Source organism: Pterocles gutturalis, unplaced genomic scaffold (assembly GCF_000699245.1).
Source record: "Pterocles gutturalis isolate BGI_N339 unplaced genomic scaffold, ASM69924v1 scaffold1729, whole genome shotgun sequence".
NCBI lineage: Eukaryota > Metazoa > Chordata > Aves > Pterocliformes > Pteroclidae > Pterocles > Pterocles gutturalis.
This window is the reverse complement of record NW_010135477.1, coordinates 1-23,718: the sequence shown is the minus strand read 5'-3', so window position 1 is coordinate 23,718 and position 23,718 is coordinate 1. Positions and strand designations below refer to the sequence as shown.

General features: G+C 39.7%; 1 protein-coding gene across 1 annotated transcript; it reads left to right on the top strand.

Moving 5' to 3' along the window:
* Positions 1–1,114: 1,114 nt before the first annotated feature.
* TMC3 (transmembrane channel-like 3) lies at positions 1,115–22,764 on the top strand. The gene is made up of 22 exons (XM_010081887.1): positions 1,115–1,224; positions 2,458–2,601; positions 3,922–3,997; positions 6,908–6,989; positions 7,699–7,805; positions 8,948–9,046; positions 9,139–9,281; positions 10,753–10,900; positions 11,817–11,860; positions 12,017–12,164; positions 12,928–13,037; positions 13,198–13,276; positions 13,769–14,008; positions 15,348–15,476; positions 16,122–16,189; positions 16,423–16,551; positions 17,372–17,482; positions 17,989–18,114; positions 19,492–19,570; positions 19,767–19,809; positions 20,906–21,203; positions 21,924–22,764. The coding sequence occupies exons 1-22, from the start codon at positions 1,115–1,117 to the stop codon at positions 22,762–22,764; spliced, it is 3,354 nt and encodes a 1,117-aa protein (XP_010080189.1).
* The last annotated feature ends 954 nt before the right edge of the window (positions 22,765–23,718 follow it).

Below are 23,718 nucleotides of genomic sequence, written 5' to 3'. Positions count from 1 at the left end.
AGTTAATGATGTAATAATACATAAGCATCATACAATAGGCACTGAGTACATCATTCCTGTGAAGTGCAGAAATGCTATCCTTCTTTAAGGGATGGGAAACAGGCTTGAAAGTGCAAGAATTTGCCCCAGAAAGAGAGAGAGAGAATAGTTCTTTAATACAGGGTTCTTAGGCTCACAGCACCAGTCCACTTGTTGTCTTTGAAAGTGATTCTCTGTCTTAAAGACACTTTTAGTATCTATTAAATTAATTTTGTAATAAAATCAGTAAAGTAGGAGAGGTGAAGAAATGGGAGATGAGCATCAGGTGGTAATGTTTCCCAGTGTTTTATCTCTAGGAATAACCATTATGATGATCAATAATCTAGGCAACGCTTATTGTAAATGTTAAAAATCATACAGTAATTAATGGAAATGAGCATGATTATGATATTACAGCTATCCAGAAAAAGTCCATTGCTTGGTATTCTGTACCTGGCTGAATAGTGTTCATTTTGATACCTCCAAAAGAAAAGCTGTAAATTTAGGTACAAGGATGGAGGTCACGTGGAGAGGTTGGGGCTGGGAAAGCAGCAGCCGCACGTTCTGTCAGGGCTGTCCTCCGGGGGAGGATCACAAAGTCCTGGGGGAGAACAATATCACCTTTTTCTTTGTTAGAAAAGGCCAAAATGCAAACTGTCTTCCTTTACCCAAGCAAAAACATTCTCTCAAGCACGTGAAGCAAAATGTCAGGGGTACATCCAGCACCTTCATTGGAAACATCCCCCCGAGCGGGACAGTGTGGGGCGATGGGATGGAATTTTGAGGGATCGGCTCACCCGTGACAAGGGAAACTTGGCTTTGAATCAGGGTCTGCAGCTGGCCCACCCCTGGCCTCTGCTCCCTGCTTCGCTTCTGGGCATCTCACTGAGAAACCACTGGCAGAGGCTGCCGTGCGCTGCGGCTTTAAGGGCCGCGGGCACCAGCTCAGGCAGCAATCCTCTGCTCCACAGGGCTCCAGCCGCTTGCTGCTCTCCGCTTAATAACATTTGGCTGCTCAGGAGACATCTGAGCGGAGAGCAGAAGGCTTCCCTCCAGCACAGCAGAGTTCCACCTGCTGCGGGCGGCAGCTGCCACCATGGCAGCAGCGATGGGCTCTGCTGCAGCCAAACCCGCCAAGTCCTGCAAAAAGTACCGGACGGTGAAGCGGCACGCGGGCATCTACACCTACCAGGAGCCGCCCCACAGGTAAGAGACCTCCTCTCTCCTGGAGTGCAGCTCTGCCTTGCCTAGCTCAGAAGTGGGATCTTTCCTTTTCATTTTCATGTAACATGAATGTGAGAAAAATCACTCCTCTCTATATTTAGATGTATTTTTAACCTCTTTTTCTTTTTTAATTTTCACAAAAGTCATGTTTCATACTGCACCATAAAGACTACACATTAAACAGCGTAACTCCAATGAGTTCAGCATGTAGCAGAGCAAGAAATCTCTCTATACTTTTCCTGTGCGTTATCCATTTCTCTTGAATGTCCCCTGTGACCGAGGGGACAGGACTGTGGACCGATGCACCAGTGGTCTGAAGACGTGTATCCTTTGACTGTTCTTACAAGGCATGGTTTAGGTTGTGATTCATTTCAAAGTGAATAAAAGGTGTTGCTTTTTCAGCAAAATTGCAGGGAACTTTCCTAACAAGTACATAGCAATACCATTAGATAACTTCCTAGCTGGTGGTTGTTGCAGTAGTTCAGATCTTGTCATTTCATTCAGGGGTAAAGAGTCATCACAGGTTTTTAGACATAAGCCTCTGCAAGAATGACTATTGCTGCTGTTTCATGTACAATACTCTGTTTCAAACAGGGAATTGCAAGAGCTGTGGCTTAGCAAATGTGGTGACAGCATCAGAAAAGATGATCTAATAATTATCCATGGAAATCTGCATCAAAGCATACAACTCTTTTTACAGGGACAAGTAATTCTTGGTTTGGGGGTCCCACACTTCCGTCCCCCTCTGCAGGGGATGGGAACGAAGGGTGACTGCATTCTAAGCATCTGTTCCCCACCTTCTAACAAGGAAATATTTTATCATTATTATAATCAAAATAAAAGGCCAACACCACTTGCTGAATAAATGAATGTTAAGTGCTCTTGCTGGAAATGTTTAGACAGCACTTTGTTCTTGCTAGCATGATGTACAAGCTGCATGGCTGTAAGTGCCCAGAAAGGAGAGACTGGGATTTCTGGTAGGGAGAGGGATAATTTGTGAGTGAGCAGCAAGCAGTGGGGAGTAAAATGGGCACATCCTGAAGACAGGAAATCATCTGAATTATTCGTCAACTTTAAAACAACAAGGTTGCTAGCTCACTGCACTTCTATTGCTCTAATAGATCGGATCCTCTGCAAACCAGCAGTTTGCTGGGGGTCTGAATGGGAATAATTTGTTTTGTTTTTCCTCTCATGGGGCGTGTGCTGGGCTGCCAGCAACTCAGATGATGATATTGGTGAAGAAAAGGCCGAGAGCCATGACCCAGAGCAGATCTTTCAGAACATCCAGTACCAGAAGGAGATTATGTCCAACATCCGCTGCCGGCCGTGGCCGATGAGGCAGAAGCTGAGGGCGCTCAGGTAACGGTGTTTGCACAGTTGTTTTCAGGCTCACTGACTGTGACGGTACCTCCAGCCTCAGACGTTTTTCAGTGTAAGCGGGAAGGTATTGAGCACAGAAATGATTAAGAGCTGCTAGGAGAGCACACTGTGAGGAAGCTCTGACGAGATCTGAGAGCTGGCTGAGGGCAGGAGCCTTGGGGTGGGAAATCTGCAGGTGGAGTTGTCCCTGTGCGTGCCTCTGGCTCCCATTAGTGACCGTAGAGGAGAGCAAGAAATCATGCTCTGGCTATTAACTATGAAAACAGTGTGTCAGCTATTCAGTGGTCTAAGGAAAGGCTGTTGGTAATGCTCAGTAATATATTTTTAAGCTAAAGAGTTTCCCTCTGTCCCTAAAAGGAAAAAGTTTGCCATTTTCAGAGTAATTGCATGTGATGATGGCATGGAATGAGAACGGAAGTTGATCATAATCTTCAGGTAATATATTGTAAATGTCAGTAAATACAGCACAGCTGTAGGTTTAAAAGGTGTGTTCAGTGTAGCAGTAATAACATGTTTCACAGTTTAAGATTTCAGTTGTTACATTAATAATTCTGAATTTACAATGAAAAAGTGGGTGCCTAAATCTGGGCTGCCTGTTTAAATGGTGTCAGGCCTTTCACAGGGTGGTCTCTTTAAGGCTTGCTTTAATTTTCCTTTTCATCTGCCATCTTGCTCTTAAAACCCTGGCTGATGCTAGGATGGCATTTGAGCAATGAAGAAGCCCTACCAGCAGTAGAGTCCTTGTGTAGTCTTGGAAGCAAAGAGAGACTTTGTTATATGGAGTCTGTGACTTTCTGCCTTCCTGCTGCTGTTCATGAGATTTTGGTGGTCCCCATCCACCTCCTGCTGAGATCAAAGACTGCGTATGACCAGAAGTCAGACCAGATGAACATGCACCTCTTTGCATCTTACAAGCACGCTACACTATATTTGCGGAAGAGGTGTTAGTATCTACAGATATTAACCAGCCTGTAATGGGGATCTTTGCTCATTTAGGTTGTGCCATTTTAAAAGACAGACTTTGAATCGAAAGCAGAGAGAAAAAAAAATTAGAGGAATAGAAAACCCTCCCTGCAGTCAAACTTTTGAATGCTGAGTTTTCTCAGACAAAATTCTTGGTGGTTAGTAAAAACCTCAATAGGAAAAGAAAAAAGCTTTGCCTGGTTAAGGATTTTATGGTGAGACAGACCATGATTGTATTTCAGAGCATTTGACAACTTTGCTGGTTGCTGTTCATGCAGAATAAGGGGCTTGGAGTAACGTGATCAATGTTAAACAAACTGCCACCTTCTCGTGCAGGCAGGCGAAGGAGATTGTGCTCAAGTACGAAGGGAGGCTCACAAGAACAAGAGGTTACCAAGCCGCTGGTGCAGAGGTACGGTTGCTTTTTCTTAAATTACACCTCTTTTGCATACCAGTAGTCATCTGCAGTTTTCATTCACAGAAGCGTATGTTTGCTATTCAGTCCTGATCTCCAACTCAGGAACTCTGTAGAGGGAGGAAAAATAAGTCAAAATCTTGTTTTATTTCTATTGTGACTTTAGTAACTACATTTTTGCAGATTTACTTTATGTGTTGAGGGATAAATATCCTTCTATTAACACAATACAAGCTTCCTTCTCAAGTGATCTACAAATTTTGATGGGAGGGGGAGATGGGAATGGGGTGCCAGCAACTACATGTCAATATTCTCTGAAGAGCTATTTCACCAGCCTCTGGGGCCAAAGTTCAATATTTTAGTATGAAAAATATGTCTAGCTTTTAGTTTGGAAGACAATCCCACAATAGCTTACAGTAAATTCATGGTTAAAGAAGGTTTTTGCTTGCCTAATACTCACAGATTTGCTAAGATTAGATTCAAATTATTTTTACACCACTGAAAATAAACCCTGTCCCTAGTTGCTAGAAATTGATAACGTAGAAAATTGTCCTAATATGCAACCAATGGAGAAGAGATCTTTAATCAACTAAGCAGTCAATATTTTTGTCATCATAATGAGCAGACTTTTAATGAGTAACTTATCTTCATTCCAAAAGGTGGGCTTGTAACATTAAAACAGAACACCACGCATTTTATTCACGCAAACAACTGAAAGGCAGCATGTGGATCTGTTGTTCTGTTTTGCTGGCCCATGGCAAAGCTTAAAAATGCTACTTAGCAAGATAAGAAAGAGCAATTTTTTCTTGTTCTGCCTTTGTGTGTGTGGCGAATGCAGTGGAAGTAGGATGCCATTAAAATAAATACTGGTTTCTGCCTTTGACTTGAGCGGCTCTAGGATGTTACCTAGAGAGAGAAATGCGTGCCAAGGGTCTGCAACACGTCAGTAAATCAGAGACTGGGCTCGTTACTTCTTCATAGTCCCCTTCCTATAAAAAAATCAAGGCTTTCATCTTAGAGTCCACAAGTATTAAGCTCATATCTAATCTAATTGCCTCTGTTGTGTGTATTTGCTTGAAAATATTCAGCACAGGGATATAATTCAACCGCTAATTAGCAGCACTCATTATCTGTAGGGGAACTGTATTCTTTTTTCCTAGCACACATTAGGGAATATCGCCTTTGCATCAGGGCTAAATTCAGCAAATGCAACAGAATGAGCTGCATTTTTTTTTTCTAACTGGAAGGGCTTCATTTTTATTTTCTCAGAAAATAGCACAGTGATCAAGGAGACAAAAACTGTAGGATGGCAAAACAAGCACTACTTGATTAAAATAAAGAACTCAGGGGCTGAACATGTGCTCAGAACAAAATGCAGCTGTAAGTGTAGAAGTTTTTACACAAGCTTTTAAAATTGGCAAAATACAAAACGTTCATAAATGGTATGGATACATTCGTGCTATTATTTGTGAAAAATTGAAGTTAAAATACCTTTTACTGTTTTGACACTGAAAGTATTTTTGCATTTCAGTTTAATTATTTTATATTTGCATTGTATTTTTTTTTTTTTATATTTACAATTAATGCCAGATGCCCACACTCTGGGCTTTGAAAGTATAAATTACCTGTTCAGGTACATAGTAGAGAGGAAAAGGGGTGATAGCTATCTAGTTATACAAATACTGCTCCCACATGGACAGCTTTGTATACTTTATAAACCTGTAGTGCAAGTGGCACAAGCTGCCTGATACCTTTCTCAGCCTTGTGAACCCCGTTTTCCAATGAAAGCAACAGTCCCATACAATTCACGGCATCTACAGACTCTTTGTTTAATTAAAATACTTCCCGTTCATCCAATAAAACATGCGTACCACCACAAAAATTAATTAACTTCGTCCAAAGAGATTGATGATATATTCAGTAATTAAAATGTTATTTACTTCACTTTGGTTTTAGAAGATTAGATTACATGATATAACATCGACACTGCTGCTGGCTAACTTGTAGGTGTTTTATAATATCTAGTTGTACTAAAAATACTTTATAATTCATGATATACAAATATTATTTTTCTGTTGATACTGTAAAGTTATAGCTCTAATTCAACAAATCAAAAACTCCACTCAGTTCCGCACAGGTGGATTCTGTTTCTTCTGACCATGCAAAAACCAGAGATTAAATAAAGGATCTACAAAATATAACCACAGATCCACAGGTTTTCGGCAGGTGTCAGCTGTAATACACAGAGCTGAGGATACAGTAGCTGAATTTGTTGCTGTTGAATATGAAAACTCATTTTTCCTCTAAGAAAAACTGGCATTGTGCCTCTCTTAGATTTCAAGAGAGTTGTCTGTTCACTTGTTTATCCTAGAAATCAAATTTATTATGTGCAGTGTAGCGGGATTCCCTCACAAATTACACAGAGGCTAGGCATCCTGGCAGAACCCAGCTTGGATGCGTTCTGCTGCCCGGAGGCGCTGCCCGGGCCGTCTCTGCGGTTCCTTCCCTCCGCAGCCCCCAGCCACGCAGAAGGTGACAGTGAATGGCGCTCGCTGGCTTCCTTCTGTTGGTTCCTCACGGTTCTTGTGTGTAAAAGATGGAGATTGGTGGCTGCTGGCTGTACCCTCAGAGGTGTATAAAGGACACTGTCTCTCAACTTTGTTGGCATTTACACGGTAAACAGTCAAGGACTGCTGTGCCCCCATAATTTGTGTGCTTCTAAAACTCACCGTGGTTTGATTCACCCACCTTACCCACAGGCGTGCTCTAAGATCTTAGCAGTTAATGCTTGTAGTATTTCTTGTGATACAAGATGGAAGAGACATGAGCAAAATACTCTGGTTTCCTGTTTTCAGTTGTTTACATGCAGAAGTGTCATGTTTCTCATTTCTCTGCTTTTTTTCTCAGCTTTGGAGGAAGTTTATCCGACTTGCATATAATTTTGTCGTAATTTTTATTCCTTGGGAAATGAGAATAAAGAAAATTGAGAGTAAGTATAAAGACTTAATGGTATTGAACAGTAAAGCACTTGCCAAAACTATGAGTCTTGGGGTTTATTTTTTAATTTACTGAATTAAATTAATAATATTTGGGAGAAAGCTAAACGCAAAATTCCAGCGGTGATGTTTTAATTTAAAACTTTGCTTTTTCTTCTTTTCCTGGTGCTTTAGACTCTGCACAGTTCTCATTTATGATCTTACAATAGGGTAACTTTTTAAAAGCCAGATTTGTCCCATTGTCATTCTGAAAATGCAGCAAGATTTGGTTAGAGTTTATCCCAGTCCGTGGGGCAGCATCCTTGGGTCAGCATCCCCAGATCTGCCCAGGGTTGAGTGTAGTTGGAACCTGCATCACCAGCCCTTGAGTCTTTGAATTAAAGCAGCCCTTAAGATTATTACATCAGCAGTCAGGTCACACCTATGTGCTTCCATGGGAAAGAAAAAGGGATGTGTGATGTCACCCAGCAAAGCAGCTGCTTGTGCAAATACTGCTGGTAATCACAAGACTTCCCCAACAGAGCTTGTGCTGGAATTATATTTTCCTCAATGGCGTGTTAACATTTTCTCTACTTTTCTGTATGCCCTGCTTGAATAAGAAAGGTTTTTCTATTGTTTTATTATTCAACTAACACTTTGTGAATAAATGATATGCGCTTTCATAGACTGTGTAGTTCAGATAACTATTTTCTGTGGTTTAAGGTCATTTTGGGTCTGGAGTTGCCTCTTACTTCATCTTCTTGAGATGGCTATTTGGAATCAATATTGTACTTACCATAATGACAGGAGCATTTGTAGTCTTACCAGAGGTAAGAATATGTTGTTGATATTTACAGAAAAAATGCTTACTGTTGCACTTTCTTTTTTGAGTTAAACAAATGCCACACTTAAAGTCATACATCAATTATAAATGTACAATTTAAAATGAATTATTTAAAATAAATTCCACTATGAAGTGTTTTTTTTTCTGCCAGAGGATAAGAGATTTTTGCTATTAGTGTTAGAGATCATATTTTGCCAACATGGTATTAATGCTTTTACAGAATATGTTTGTATCCAATTACTTAAATGGAGAACCAATGGTAAAAGCTGTATTTGGTACTGAGTATGCTCAAGCCCTGTTAGTATCATTTACAAAATATTATTATATTATTACAAAAATACAAAATTATTACAAAAATTACAAAATATTATTATATTATTACAAAACATAACATCTCTCTCCAGACTCTGGATTATTGTCCATTAGAAATAATTTTCTAGAAGATCTGAACAGCCACAACTTTGTTTAGTTCTTGGATGCAAGCAAAGCTATGTGTTAACTCTGTTAAATTATTCTTAAGTATTATCTTGCCTCACCTAACTTGTGCTTTAGTAACGTTATCAGAAAATATGAGAATATCTGATTTTTCTTCTCATTGGCTAAACTAAAAAAAAAAAAGTACCCCCAAAACAAACAAAAAAGCAAACAGAAATAAAAAATACATTCACTTTCACTTTTTACTTTTTTAAGGAAAAGTAGATTTAATCTTAATACCATTTTGAGATCAAACGCTGTCATATTTAATTGAAAAATTCTTAGATTAAAACAAACATAACTTTTAAAGCTATTTTGTTAATGGTTTCAGTTGATCTCTCTTTTCATTTCTTGGCCATTTTTGAAGATGTCTAGAGTGCTACATTTCCTCATAGGTAGACCACAGATCAAAAAAAAAAAAAAAAAAAACAAAAAAAACCCACCAAAAACAAAAAACCCTACCCATCTGGTTTAGAGGAAAATGAATGCAGGATTTCTCATGGAGTTTCTCGTTTAGGATGAGAGCATGAGGAATGATCCAAAAGTCACTATCCTGACAGCATCCCTGGGGCAGGCAGCTCTTGGTGGGTTCTGCTGCTCAGCCCCGGTCAGCCGGGCTCGCTCAGCTCCTGAGACCTTCTCTCTCTTTCCCAGCTACTGGCCGGAGCACCGTTCGGCAGCACTGTCAGCAAGACCATTCCAAAGGAGCACATTGAGTCTGCTCAGGACCTGGACACCATCTGGTCACTAGGGGCAAGACTGAAACCACTCTCTGTTGTTTCGCTGTCACTGTTCTGTTGTGATCGCTAGTTACTGCTCTTACTTACAGCTTCTGGTTTTTGCAGGGTTACCTCCAGTACTCTGTTTTGTTTTATGGCTACTACGGTCGTGACAGGAAGATTGGGAAAGCTGGATATCGGTTGCCTCTTGCCTACTTCCTTGTTGGAATGGCAGTGTTTGCTTACAGCTTCATCATTCTCTTAAAAAAGTAAGACTTCCCATTCATTGCTGCTTATCAGCTTGTGTGTTTAGGCAATGGTTAATGGTGTATTTATCCCATTTCCTCTATTTATTCTGCATCGCTCTATTAATCTGTTCAAGTCTGCTAATATCAAGGAGGCAGACCGAGTTTAACTTTAGCTTGCTCTTTATCTTGCTGTGATTTATCTTTGCTCTGTCTTCAGTTTCCCAGTCAATCAAAGGAGGGCAGTGCAGAAGGTATCTGTGTGCTTTGTGTTTGTATAGGGTAAGGTCCGACACTCATGGAAGCCCTTTCAGTTTTCCGCTTTTCTGGTATAAATATTTCTATGACAGAAACACATATTTTAGGTGTAATGCTTTCAACATTTATTATTCGCATCTATTGAAATACAAATACAAAAATTCTATCCAAGATGTAACGTCATTTGTGTTCTTTCAGCCGGTACGTGGCATCCCGTTCGAATGTGAGCTTAATCCCTTTGCTGTTGAAGGGCCAGGAGTAGGAGTTACTTAGCAGGGAGAGCACGACTGCTAGCCCTGACCATAAATCCAGGAGTGTGCAATCCTTGGAGAGGGGCAAGGTCACTCTATCCTTGCCTGGTTTGCTTTCCCTTCCCTTCTGGATACTTATCTATCCAGCACAGTGCAGTCCAGGGACATTTTTATCACTGCCTGTAATAATTCTCGGTTTTGAAGCCAAACCTTCCCTTTTCATTTATTTTTATTCTACCTGCTGGTTTGTGCCAAGGGTCATGGCTATGTTTGACACTGATCTACAGTCTGCAGTTCCTGGATACAATTAGCTCTTCTTCTGACATAGCTCACTGACTCTTTGCTTAGCTGCTTACAGTTCCCCTTTTGACATTGTCCTTTTGGATGCCCTTTCTATCATAAGCTATTAATCTTCATTTCATTTCTTACACTTTGCAATGTTCTGCCATCTTGCCTATCTGAGATGAGTAGGTGGGTTTTTTTCTGTTTCCCAAGGACTGTAAAATGACATTTAGTTTCTATTTGACAACAAATTCTATTTTGAGGGTGAAAACAATACAGAAAGCAAACAGATCTTGTGCATGATCGCTAGCTTTGCCAGGCTAGCTTGTAATCGCACTAACAGTGATCTTAGTGACAGTTATTGTTCAGCTGGATGCTACCTGGAGAGTGTAAAACTGAAATATGTTTAAGTCCACAGCTCCAGTGAGATTTATTTGCTTTTTGTCAGCTATAAAATACGTAAATATCAAAATGCCCTTTCACAGTGAGTCACTTCCGCACTAGAACAAAAGCCAAGTTCATGTTCTGAACCTCACTCTGTTTTTTATATTCTTCAGAAAGCTGCCACCAATGACCTTAGATTCTGTAATCTTTTTGTAGCTCTAAAGGCACAGACACCCGAAACCTATGAACCAAACCAGTGATTTCCTTCATGTTCATCTGCACACATTAGTAACAGTCAGATATTCGTTATTTTTCTACAGAATGGCAAAGAACTCAAGAATGAGTTTAGCAAGTGCCTCTGATGAAAATTACACTTTCTGTTGGAGATTGTTCTGTGCTTGGGACTATTTGATAGGAAACCCCGAGGCTGCAGAGAGCAAAGCTGCTGCCATTGTTAATAGCATCAGGGTGAGCAACTGACCTTCAAATTCTATATAGCTTATTTGTTTGTTAATCTGTAAACTATAAATCTTTCCTCTTGTTCCCTTGTATTTCCTGTTGGCTTTTAATACTCATTTACTGATCTGTCTGCCTGGGGGAGGGCTGGCATCGCATCTCTGTGTGGTATTGCAGTCACATCATATTTGATGCCACTGTCATTCTGTCACAGCAAGACCAGTGTGTTTCTCTGCAGAATAGTTTTATTTAATGCCACTGTGTATGTGACCAGAAGTCAGATAACTAGAAGCAAATTTGCTTGTGATGGAATTTCATTGAGTAATAGAATCAAATTTGTGTTAACAATGTGCAAACACTGATTTATTTCATCTCTCTGTAACAAACGGTCCAAGCACATCTTACAGCTCTTTCAATATGGGAAAACTGCTTTAAATGCATATGTTTTCCATTTTTTGAATTTAAGAACAGATGTGGTTTTCATCAAATGTAATTTATTTCCCAAATTTGGTGTATTCTTATTAAATCATTAAACAAAATTACTTCAAATTGTGTCAAGGCTAAATTAATAAGCTCTGATATTTAGCTATTTTGATGACTGAGTATAACTTTTGACAGTTCTGTATTATATTACTGACACATGGATTCTACAGGCACGTTCTGCAAAAAGATCTGGGAGTGTAAACCTCTGGTTGTTCCCCATTAAACACACGTAACTGAAAGTGCACAAGTATTGATTACTGTGGGTTTGCTTCTCAGAAATCACCTTCACTAGTTAAGCTCACATAGCTAAAAAGCTATGTGGGACAGAGAGGTATTTATGTATTTGCACTTCTAGGATGTTTTTTATTAGTAGACTTGATACCTTCTGTGAAAGATATGTGCATTGTTTTTGCTACCAAAATGATAATGCTGTGTTTCTTTCAAGGAAGCTATATTGGAAGAGCAGGAAAAGAAGAAAAGCAAAAACTTGTATGTATATAAAACCAAACATACTTTCCAAAGCACGGTTTCAACGCAGATAGTAGTGCTAATCTGCTTGTCTCGTACTTCTAAAAAACATGTTAGAAAAGACCCCTGGTGTCATAAGACAACCTACTGTATTGGCTGTGTCTTTTTTTTTCCCAGGGCGGTGACTATAAGCTTAAGAATTATTGCAAACATCCTCGTGCTTCTCTCACTTGCTGGCAGCATTTACATCATATACTTTGTCGTGGATCGATCCCAAAAGTTAGAGCGCACCAAAAAGGAATTGACTCTTTGGGAAAAAAATGAGGTAGACTATCTTTCTGTCACCTCTCTGTTAGAAGTAGGATTATTGTCTTAGGGCTCTCTGTAGCAATAGTGTACACTGAGGGGTAAATTGCAAGAAATTAGCCAGGAGGAAGGAGGAATGAGAGGACAGAGTGGTGGGTACCTGGATCTCTCTTCGCACGCTTGCTGCCTCTGCTCTGCAGCAAGGTGTTGGCAGAGCTGAAGTGGGCAGGGGGAGGCTGCGGGTCCTCATTTCACACTGACTGCAGTTCTAGCTGGTCCCTATTTCGTGAGGACAAAGCATAAACTCCCCTGTCACTTACAAATGTACTTTTGTGCCCATGACTGAGTCAAGCAAGTGCTGGGCCAACGGACTAGAAAGGAATTGGCTTTGACAAAAGCTACTGATTTCAGCTGGGGATAATGAATGTTCTGTGAATGTCTTAGTGGATACTGAGAGCAGGACATTAATAGGTATGGAGAACCTACTCATCCATTTCAGGGGAAAGGGCTGTCTTCATATTTCCCAGGTTTTTTTTTTTTTTTAATTAATAAAGGAGTAACTTTAAAGCTGGAATGTCTGGAGTGAAGATTCCTGAGTGGTATTCCAGATGTATGACTTTGAATCACAACTACCATTATTACTAATGTCAATAATTTAAAGTACCTCCTCCAAGAAAACCAATCACCAATATCTGTTGGTCAGCAGTATTTCAATCCGCAGCCAAGGTACCACGGAAGATCTCCATGCAAAGCTCCTAAAATGTTGTTTCTCTGTTCCGTAGGTGAGCGTAGTTGTGTCACTGATCACAATGATTGCACCCTCTGCTTTTGAACTTGTGGCAGCTCTGGAGATGTACCATCCAAGAACCACTCTTCGCTTCCAGCTTGCCAGGTATGTGCATTATCCAGTGTATAAAATAGGTGTAAAAAAAGGGAGGAAGAGGAGAGATGTGTTCTGGTCACACGTTTTAGACCAGCCAAACCAGAGAATGTATGAGAAGCCGATGGGATAACAAGGCTGATAGCCCATATCTTATTCTTCTTGTTTTCAGGGTTCTTGTTCTGTACCTGGGAAACCTCTACAGTTTAATCATTGCTCTCCTGGATAAAGTGGACAGTATGAGTGTCACTGTAAGTTTAACTTGATGTTTTCTGATGTGTAAAGCTAGTAGACTTTATAGATAGAAATCCATTTATTGTGATTATATGAAGTCAGATGAAACTTTGTTTGAAATTGGTTAAAACATATTACAGTTTGGGATTGTAAAATTAAGTTTAGTTTGTAATGTTCATGTACAACTACTGTGCTTTTTAGGATAACTGGATCCGTTTGATTGCTAATGTATCATAAAAAATAGATTTCTGTGCATTGCTTAGCTACTTGAAAAAAAAAAAATCAACCATCACTTTACACCAAATATTTCCAGCTACCTACAATTAGCTTTCAGAACTGCCCTTATGAGTTTCACCTGCATCTGTACATTGACGGCTACTTAACAATCACCTAACTGCTGCTTGAAAGTACATGAAGAAATGCTTCTGTGTGTGTACATTGTAGAAGGTACAGACGTCTGCACATACGTGCAGTTGAAAAAGTAGCTTTTGAGATATTTATTATTTCAGGACTCTGACGTTAACAACAACGCAAGTAATTCTACCACTTTCTTAGTAACCAAAACTCTTTCTAAAGAAGATAATTTATCTGCAAGTGTTCCTGATGTACAAATTAAGAGAAACGGCATTGTTTCATTGGAAGAGAGGCACGCTCAAGGCTCGACAGTCTCTGACTCACTGGTTAACAAAACAGTTTCCTTTAACACCCAGAACCCACAGGATCAGTGCTGGGAGACATATGTTGGTCAGGTATGTCTTGTTTTATTATGTCATCAACTTATTCCTAATCCACATTTGACAAAAAACAAAAATCATGTTGTGCTGTGTTCAATTTTAGAGCTTTTCTTTGTATAAACTTCAAAACTTAGCTAAGGATTGTGTAGAAAGAGTAAAGACTATGCAAAGTGACACAGCCACAGGTACAAGCTTTGGGTTTTTTTAAGTATCTACAATGTGTGTAGTGTTGTACAAATGTTCTTTTGCCACGCTTTGATCTCTGTCTTCAGCTCTGCACAGGCAGATAAGTGAACAGTATGAGTATCACTGTAAGTTTAACTGCCGAAGCGTGATACAGATCCTATTCTAATAGGACACACCCTCTTAAACTCATACAGAGAAATATGACTATAAAAATCTATAAGCATAACTTGTAGCCTGTGCAGATTCAGATTGCTGCCTGGCCAGATGGAGCTGTCATTTGATCCCAATGTACTTTGGTCTCTGTCAGTGTTGCACTTACATCAAGGCCACCAGATAAAGGATGATGGGGGGGTTGGAACTCGATGATATTTAGGGTCCTTTCCAACCCTAACCATTCTATGATTCTGTGATTCTATGATGCTAGTGTGTTTCTGACTTGCTGAGGATCTTGTCCCAGAATGAGGAGTATTAAAGATCTTGATTCTCTGGAGCAAAAGGCCCCTCCTAGGTTTACTAGCCTGACTTTTGTTCTTGTATGTCCCTTTCCCTATTTCCCAGGCATCAGGAAATTTTTAGAATCGTTGTTCATGGGGTTTTTTGATTATTTGTTTTTTTCCCCACAATGGCCTTGAAATTTACTCTTTCTATTTAATTGTACATTTTTACAGCTCAATGAAATATAGGATAACCCCATTCATTTGTAAGCACTGAACAAATCTCTTATGGCTTGATGATCCTACTGCCATTGGGTTTTGGTTTTGTATGAATAATAAGCATTTCTCATTGTGAAGCACTTAGCAAGAATGTATTACAACAGTCAGTACAATAAAGGATTGGGTACAATAGAAAAACCAACGCATTTCATTTTATCCAGATAAATTATCAGAACACTCATTAAAAAGAAAGCTTGAAGTCATCATGATCAGAGTTTTATTGCTGTAAGCAATAGAAGGCACGCTGGAAGCTTGTTTATATTTGTTCTCTTTGCTAGAACAAAGACAAGTGAAGGAAAAGTCAAACGGGAAAAGCTTAAAAGGAAATAATTTATATATTCAAATCATATTTTATCAGGATACTAAGCTTGAGCCAAAATACAAATACAAAAGAGCCACATGCAGTCCATTTGCTTTCAGAATGACTCAATACATGTGAACAATATGTATTTCAGGAGATGCTCAAACTTTCAATTATCGACATGATTTTCACAGTCGCAAGCATCCTGCTAATTGATTTCTTCCGTGGACTGTGTGTTCGATATTTAAGTGATTGCTGGTGCTGGGATCTAGAAAGCAAGTTTGTAAGTACAGTCCTTATTTTATCCAACTAAGATGCTGAAGGTGGGTAGGCTCCTTCTCTTAGGTCTGAACGTCCTTAAAGCCTTTCAAGAGACAAATAATTTCTTGGTAGCACACATCTATAAAGCTCGCACTGAGTTTAAATTGGAGAGCAGAGGGTAGATGCTGAGACTGGATGTTTTTCTCAAGCCTAGTCCCATGTTTATGGTGCAAAAATCTTTGTCTTTCCCAAAATGAGATCATGGAGCAGTCCCAGAGTCATAGGTGAGACAGAGACCATGGAGTTGCTCCCCACATCCTCTTTTCTGTAGCTGTAGCATCTATCCATAGTGTAGATCCTGGTCCAAGAAATGATAACCAAAAGCATAGAGCACTTTAAGAAAATTACGGTGAGAAATATTTGGTTAGCAAGAAGCTGTTGGCATGAAAGGCTGAGGACTGTTCTTTGTCCTTGAGGAATTAGTTTATTTAATCCCCTGCTGCAGAGGAGGTTTTACTGTGTTCCCACTGCCTGACAAAAGTTGGTATTTGATCTGGATGTTTCAGGCTATGTGCTGTCTGCAAACTGATTCAGTCAAATGCTTCTAATAAATGATCTGAAAAAAAGATTAAGACAAGGTATTCATCCTACACTGTGTTTCTTGTAGCCAGAATACGGAGAATTCAAAATTGCAGAGAATGTATTGCATTTGGTCTACAACCAAGGAATGATCTGGTATGTAGTCCATAAGTGATTTTTCTTGTCCTTTGTTGGCTGATTGCTAAGTCAATCTGATTATTTCCTATGAAACCTATTCAAGTAGGATACTGGTAATGCATCTTTTATACTTTACTGTAATAAGAGACTGTTGACAGTGAGCTGTTGTTTACCTGTTTTTTTCATATATTCTTTTGCTATTAAAATTGCTTCAGGCAACACTGAGCACTGAAATGATATTATTTTTCCAGGATGGGAGCTTTCTTTTCACCTTGCTTACCAGCATTCAATGTTCTCAAGCTGATTGGGCTCATGTACCTGAGGAGCTGGGCTGTGTTAACGTGTAATGTGCCGCATCAGCAGGTTTTCAGAGCATCTCGGTTAGTCAAAATAAGAACAAAAGATTAAGAATAAATCAAACGTAGACAATGGAAATGTTCTCTGTGCAAAGGAACAAAGTGGCAGGTGATTTTAGCTCTGAAAGCTGACAATCAAATTTGACAGTAATACTGATAGCAAAGGTCTGTGAAAAAAAAAACATAGTTACTGAGAAACTGGAGGGTTTGTAAAGTGAGTTAAAGATATGCAACAGAAAAATATGTCAGGGAATATTCCTAGACTGATATATGTGCCCTAACATAAATACTTCATTTCCATACAAATCAGATTGAGCACAATAACCTGCACGTGTTAACTGTTGAGAGTCTTATTTCTTCGTGTTTCTGTCTTTGAAAGCTGTGAAGTATCTACTTTTGTCTGTTGCATCACAAAACAGATTTCCCAATTTTTCTTCTATCATGATGAATATCTTAATTGTTTACTCAAAATAGAATTAATTTAGGGCATCTTTAATTCTTAAGAATCAGTTATTTCTAACATGTTTTGAAGATGAATCAACTTCTGCCACTGTTCTTTTTCTCCTCAACACAACCTGGCAGTAAGGTTAGTTTTTATAAAGGCTGCTATAACCCATCCTGACTGCAGCAGTGGTATCTGGAAAGCAGTGCAAACAAAATTTTGATCATTAAGAGTCTGCTTAGACTGTCTCTGTTCAGACTTTCTAATCACAGCACAATGATTTTGATCTTTCAGAAAAGTAGATCTTGAACTTGTTTGGTAGATACGGACCTGCACCTTTTATGTTGCCTCTGATTTTCTCTTTGATTACTATAATCTGAAACATGTTATACCTTCTTGCAGATCCAATAATTTCTACTTGGCCATGTTGCTGTTCATGTTGTTCTTATGCATGTTACCAACAATTTTTGCTATTGCCCGATATAAGCCATCTTTAAGCTGTGGTCCTTTCAGGTAAGTTATAAGAGATTAATGAAAATTGCAAAGATTTGATTTCACCCTCTCACAAGAAATTCATCAGGTTCAATAATACCCAAATTAGCAACTTAAAAAAAAAAAGTCAACAGACAGGACATTTTTTTGCTGACTGTGTTTTCCAGTTAAGATTCAATTAGGTGAATATGTCAACATTATGAGTGAGGCTCGACTTTTTGCTTTATGTACATTGTTCAGTTATTTTATATTTACGTAATGTAATGTGCCACCAAGCAATCCAGCACCAACTTGTGTCTCAGTTCAAGCACCCTTCAAGCTTGGACAATGCTTTCGTGCTTTGTAAAAAGTGTTAAAAAACAAATAATGAACAAGTTGCTTTTATTTTATTTTCCCCTTACACTATACTGTTCCAAAGTAGTTTTGGATGAAACTCCTTGTTTATTCAGTGCAACACTGCTTAACAAATGGATGTACCTAGGATTTCTTACAACTTGATTTTACCTTCTTTTTTTTCCCTCTTGTAGTGGACAAGAAAAAATATATGATATTGTTTCTGAAACGATTCAAAATGATTTTCCCACATGGTTTAACAAAGTGATTACTTACATCAGCAGTCCCGTGGTTGTCCTCCCTGCACTACTGCTTTTATTGTAAGTATTCAGTTTTCACAGGCAGGTTAAATCGATTGCATTAATGCTGGCATCATCTCTGGAGAACCAAATATTGATACTGAGGAACATACACTGCATTACTGTAATTTTATTAAGTATATCTGGAAAAAAAAACCCACCTTATTGAATATAGGGTATATGGATGGGACAGGAATGAGAGGATGTTAAAAAGACTGTCATCACATTTTCAAAAGGAATTTCTTGTTCTGGAATACTGTGTTAGAGCAAGTTCACCATACAGTGTTAAGGCTTGCAGTGATGCTGGTTCCAGGGAGTATTAAGATCCTTCTCCCCTCTCAAGAGCTTCCTAGAAACTAACTTTCTGTTTCCTCATGGTCATTAGTTCAGTTTATGACTGAGAACAGGGCTCAGTCTATCATTTAAAGAAGCCACTCAGTCATCCTGATTTCTGACAAGATGAATCAGTTATGGAGGTCTGCTCTTAAGTGTTAATGTAATATAACTTGCTGCAGACTTTCCAGTGGAAGTCCTTTCTTACTCTAGTTTCTGAATAATTGTTCACGGCTGGGAATTAATACTTACTTCGAGCTGTTTGAAATTTGCTTCTGTGAAGTATCATTTGTCTTGCACGTATCTTTGCATATTTTTTTTTCCCTGTAAACTACAGATGAAGGCAGAATTTGTCCCACCAGTGGGCTTTTCGGGCAAATAAAAAAGACTGACACAATACTTCTGATTTGTAACTTTTTCCTCTAAGGTCCCAGTCATATAAATATGAACATATTTACAAATTCAAGTAGATCTATTGACTGCTTCAAACATATGTAAATGTTTGTGGTATGAAGTCTAGCCGTAAGATATCACTTCATCTGAAAGCCGGTGTAATCCATTATGTCAGGACAGATCTGGTCTCTCTGTGCCACTGTAAACAACCTGTTGTTCCAGTCAGTCAACAAACCGGTGTAATCACACTGGTATGAGTGTGCCAACTCGGCTGTAATCCTGACGTCTCTGTTCTGTAACCTTGGACTGGGAAAAAAAAGGATGAGAAAATATTTATCAAAATTTTCATTTTGGAGCATGTTCAGAATTTAAACAAACAAAAAACACCAAAACAAACAAAAAAACCCCACAAACCTAGAAATGCACCCAGGGTTGTTTGCACAATGAAAAGACCTGCAAAAAACACAGGCACAGTTAGATCTGCCATTTAATCTGTTTTCAGTGTAATTTCTTTATTTCCTGTATGTTTGCTTGAAAGAAGACCAGGATCCATTACCACAATATAAAGGAAATGCTACAAAGCAGCAGCTGAACCTGTACTCGTTTTGACCTATAAACCCTCAAAAACTGTCAATGTTTGAAGTGACTCATAATCCCCTCTTTCACTTCTAGCATGCTCATCTATTACCTACAAAGTATTGCAAGATCATTAAAATTCACCAACAATCAACTGAGAATGAAAATCCAAACAGTAAGTACAGCACAAAGCACCTTTACGTGCAATTTAGTGGTTCTGCAGTAAAGTTCTAGCCTAATTAAATCCGAAAGTCACTTTCAGTGTTTCACCATGTAAAACCAATCTTGTATTTTTCATCCTTACACAGCAGTGGATTTTCTCTCTAATCCGTAATAATTTACTGCTTCTCATTCTTCTGAATGCATTTTAGGAAAGAACTGAAGATAAGAAAAAGGTGGTTCAGATGGCAGTAGGTAAGCTTTAGAAATGCCACTGTTAATAAAGCATTTGGATGCAAAACCATTTTGATTTCTCATATACACAGGGAAGTTAAACTACATTTTTAAAAGTGTATTTCCTGTGGAGTCCTCCTTTTAGACGGTTTTTGAGCTCAACTTGAGTTAATCTTAGCAGCAGTGAAAGACAAGGTGTTTAGTTTATTCATAAATTCTGCTGGGATCTTTGGACTGCGGGTTTTCCTGCTTTTACCACCAACAGGACAGAACCTGGGAGACATCTCTGATGATTCAAATCCTGTCAGATCTTGCACAAAATTCAGAGGCTAGTAGGCAGGAGGACGGGAATGGCCCCTATTCTTTGATCAGAGCGGGCTGAATATTTCATCAGCAATTAAAAGATTTCAGACTTAATTGTCTACTGTGCCCAAGGGAATCTGAACCTGCACGTTCCACTTCTCCAATCTTAACAATGAGAAACCACAGAAAGGATGTCGTCCTTCTAATGCCTCCCAGTGAAAGGAACAAGTAAATATTTGCCAAGTCGAAAAGACATGATTCAGTAACCTTATGGCTAGATCTTAATGCTACTGTGACCCCCTTATAGCTCTCCAGCAGACACATAAATGGTGAAACGCCTGACGTATAGCAATAGAGTGATCAGGAGTGACTGATAAGGGTAATGGGTTATGTGTCCTAGTTGGATTTCCTTTGTTACAGAAAACAAATTCAGCTTTTGTCTGTGACCAGCACAGTCACTGAAGCCAGTTTGCTGAATTTGGCCATCTTCATATTGCAAGTGGTATACATTGTGAACTTAAACGGGGCTTTTGAAGACAATCATTGGCTTGTTGTCCATTCTGGAATCCTGCAGTGCCAGTCTAGTGCTTTTCCAATGTTCCCCAATGCTATGTCTGCCATGTGGCGTACTATGCCAATCCACCCTTTATCAGCATGTCTCCCAGTGTGACACCAATTTCTCTTTTTTGCACACAGTGGGGTTCTGCCAGCATTGGCTCCCCTGACTGAAAAGTGAATCTGAGCCTCTGCATTTACACAGCACCTTCTACATTTAGAGGCCTGGACAGTTCCTGTAATAATTTCTGTTTTCTAGCCAGAACCCAAAATCTGGATCGGAATGACAAGAGACCAGAGCAAGAAACTGACATTATCAGCCAGGAGCCTTCTGTTCGGTCCTCAACTCCCCGAAAGAATGGCAGCGTCTTGAACTTTGAATCTCCTGTGAGCAAAGGCACCAGAATACAAACCATTTCCCAGTCTGTGCCCCAAACTGTGCCCTCAGCTGATGTTGCAAGACCTGTCAACACAACTCCCACAACTTCAACCTCTTTAACGCCAGCTCCTTCAGTGTCAAGTGTACAGAAACCAAGAAATGATCATATCACAAACAGGCAAGACTGCTTTGGTTTTTAATGGCATTAATTCCAGCAGCTCCATGACATATCTGTGTTTATTTACAAAATAGCTGTGTATTCAGACTGTATGGAGCAGTAAAGAAGTAAAATAGCTGAAGAATTTTTTAAAAGCAGATTTATTCATGGGTACTACTCAGATTGCTGGTGACACCACCTCCTTAACTCTCCCTTAATTGAGATGGGATTATAAAACTTCTTGAATGAGTTTACACACACCTCAGGCAAAGGTAAATACTAAGCTTCCCCTTAGGCATATAATTAAAATAGTTTGGGCAGGATACTGTTTCCAAGAACAAGACAAACACTGTAAGAACTGAAGGAATTCTGTGCAGAATGCCTGTGCAGGTCTAGCTGTAGGACATGCAGTTTTTGACATGTTGGTTCAGAAAGCAGACTGATGCTTTTTAAGCCACCTGGTTTTGGTCAAGTGATCTGATAAAGAGTATTTTTAGGTGGTTCCCAGAATAATAAGAACGAGAAGATAACATGGGAGGTCAATTGTGTGCTGCCTTTTCTGGGAAAGAACAAATTACTGATTTCAAGGGTATGTTTCTCAAACTGGTTCTAAAAATTTGGAACAATGGAGATTCTCGATCTAGTGTTTGACTTCCAGAGTAATTAATTTTTATATGTATTAATTAGATTAATAGTTGAGTGTATGTCTCAGTATATCCTGCCTTTTTTTCCTTCCTAAAGGTACCCAAGCGTTGTGCATGGGAGCGCAAGTGAGCTCTGTAAAACAAAGCCCTACACACCAGTGGCTTTCAAAAAGCACACTGAAGATGTTCATTCTGAGCCTCTCTTTAGGAAAGGCATTCGGCAGGTAAATCCCGATGCTCTTGGGGCAGGGGCTCCTGTTTTTGTCGGACGTAGGCCATATACTACCAGGTATTTTCTTGTTAATGAAAATGAGTCCCGCAAAAAATCACTCCGTTCTACCTCCCGGCTCCAAAGACATTTGAGAAAGGATGAACCTGGAGACATCATTGAGTTGTATCCACGCAACGTCAGAAGATACGTGGTTCGAACACCACACCAGTTGTATTCCCCTCATCCCAGTGAAGATGAGGAGGATGAAGAGGAACTTGGGAGAGAATTCATTACCAGATCCTATCGCCCTCGCTCACTGTCTGATCTTCGCCCAGCACCACGATTTTACATTGGGGAACATGCCGATGGCCCCATTCTTATGAGCAAAGATCTAGCCAGAGTGCATTATAAATCCTGGGATGATGGTTTTGAGCCAGACCTGGACAGGCCTCCATATGCTTACAAGAAAGTGCACTTGAACTATCTGGAGCCACGAGTGAAACCAAAATCAAAGCAAAAGGTGGAACAATCTCTAACAGAATCGGATTCCATTTCCATTGAATCCAGCAGCGATCCGCAGAACAGTAGCAATGACCAGTATATCCAGGTCATTCACAGCAAGGAAAAGTATCCAAAACCTGGGACAAAACTCAACAAAAAGAAATCAAAAAACAGTGTTGATCTAAATATGTCTGAGCCTAACGAACTGGTATGCTCAAATGTCTGAGAAAGTGCCCCAACCTCTTTGTGTTTTGAATAGGAGTACGTGCATTTGTTGTACACAGTTTGAGGTCTGTAGGAACAGCTACAACACAGTCTTAGCAACAACAGCGTATGCAGCCATTCGAGGCGGGAAAAGCATAGTTAGCCTTGTGTTTTACTGTTAACTGTACCTTGCTTTCATATCACAACTGATACGCTGCAAAATTTGGAAGAGAAAATTATTCCAATTTATTACTTACTGTTATGCTCTTAAAAAAAACCAAACCCCTTACTGCTATGCTCTTAAAAAACAAGACCCTACTGGAAAATCAAAAGCTATGTACTTGGGGCACTGTAATTAAACGAGTACAAAAATATGTCAGGTGAGGCTCTCTTTGTCTCTTTTACACAGTCACAGGTAAAGATGCTTCCACTGAATAAACTCAGTAAGTCAACAGCTTCCTGCAAATAGAGTTGCTATTTACAGCACAATTTATGGCATCTTGACATGCCTAGACTGAATACGGTGTAGCTCAAACAATTCAGCAACAGGTTAATTACAGAGAATAGCGAGTTTCTTTAGTGTACTGTATGGGCAATGGAGTTACTTGATCGCAGCAACACATGCCAGCCTGCTCGATGCAATTCTAGACCTTCTATTAATTTTCATAGAACCATAGAATCGTTAAGGTTGGCAAAGACCTCAAGGATCATCCAGGTGAGGATCACCATCCAGGTGAGGATCACCATCCAGGTGAGGATCACCATCCAGGTGAGGCTCCTCAGCCCAGCCTGGTAAGTTTCACTGGGGAAAACTCTATGTCCGCGGCCTTTAACAAAAGGGGCCCCGCGGCTCTCTTCCTCTCGGGCTCCTGCTCGGAGTCTGCCGGACGCCAGACCCCCTCCTCAGTCCCCCGCGGCTCCGGCCTGGCCGGGATGCCCGATCCCCCTCCCCCGCGGTGCGGCCGGGCCGGAGGGA

Bases quoted from the DNA above. Each gene is read 5' to 3' on its own strand.
- TMC3 (XM_010081887.1), top strand. From the start codon at position 1,115: ATGGCAGCAGCGATGGGCTCTGCTGCAGCCAAACCCGCCAAGTCCTGC. The intron at 3,998-6,907 runs GTACGGTTGCTT...TTTTTTTCTCAG, and splicing joins ACCAAGCCGCTGGTGCAGAG to CTTTGGAGGAAGTTTATCCG. The intron at 6,990-7,698 runs GTAAGTATAAAG...CTGTGGTTTAAG, and splicing joins GAGAATAAAGAAAATTGAGA to GTCATTTTGGGTCTGGAGTT.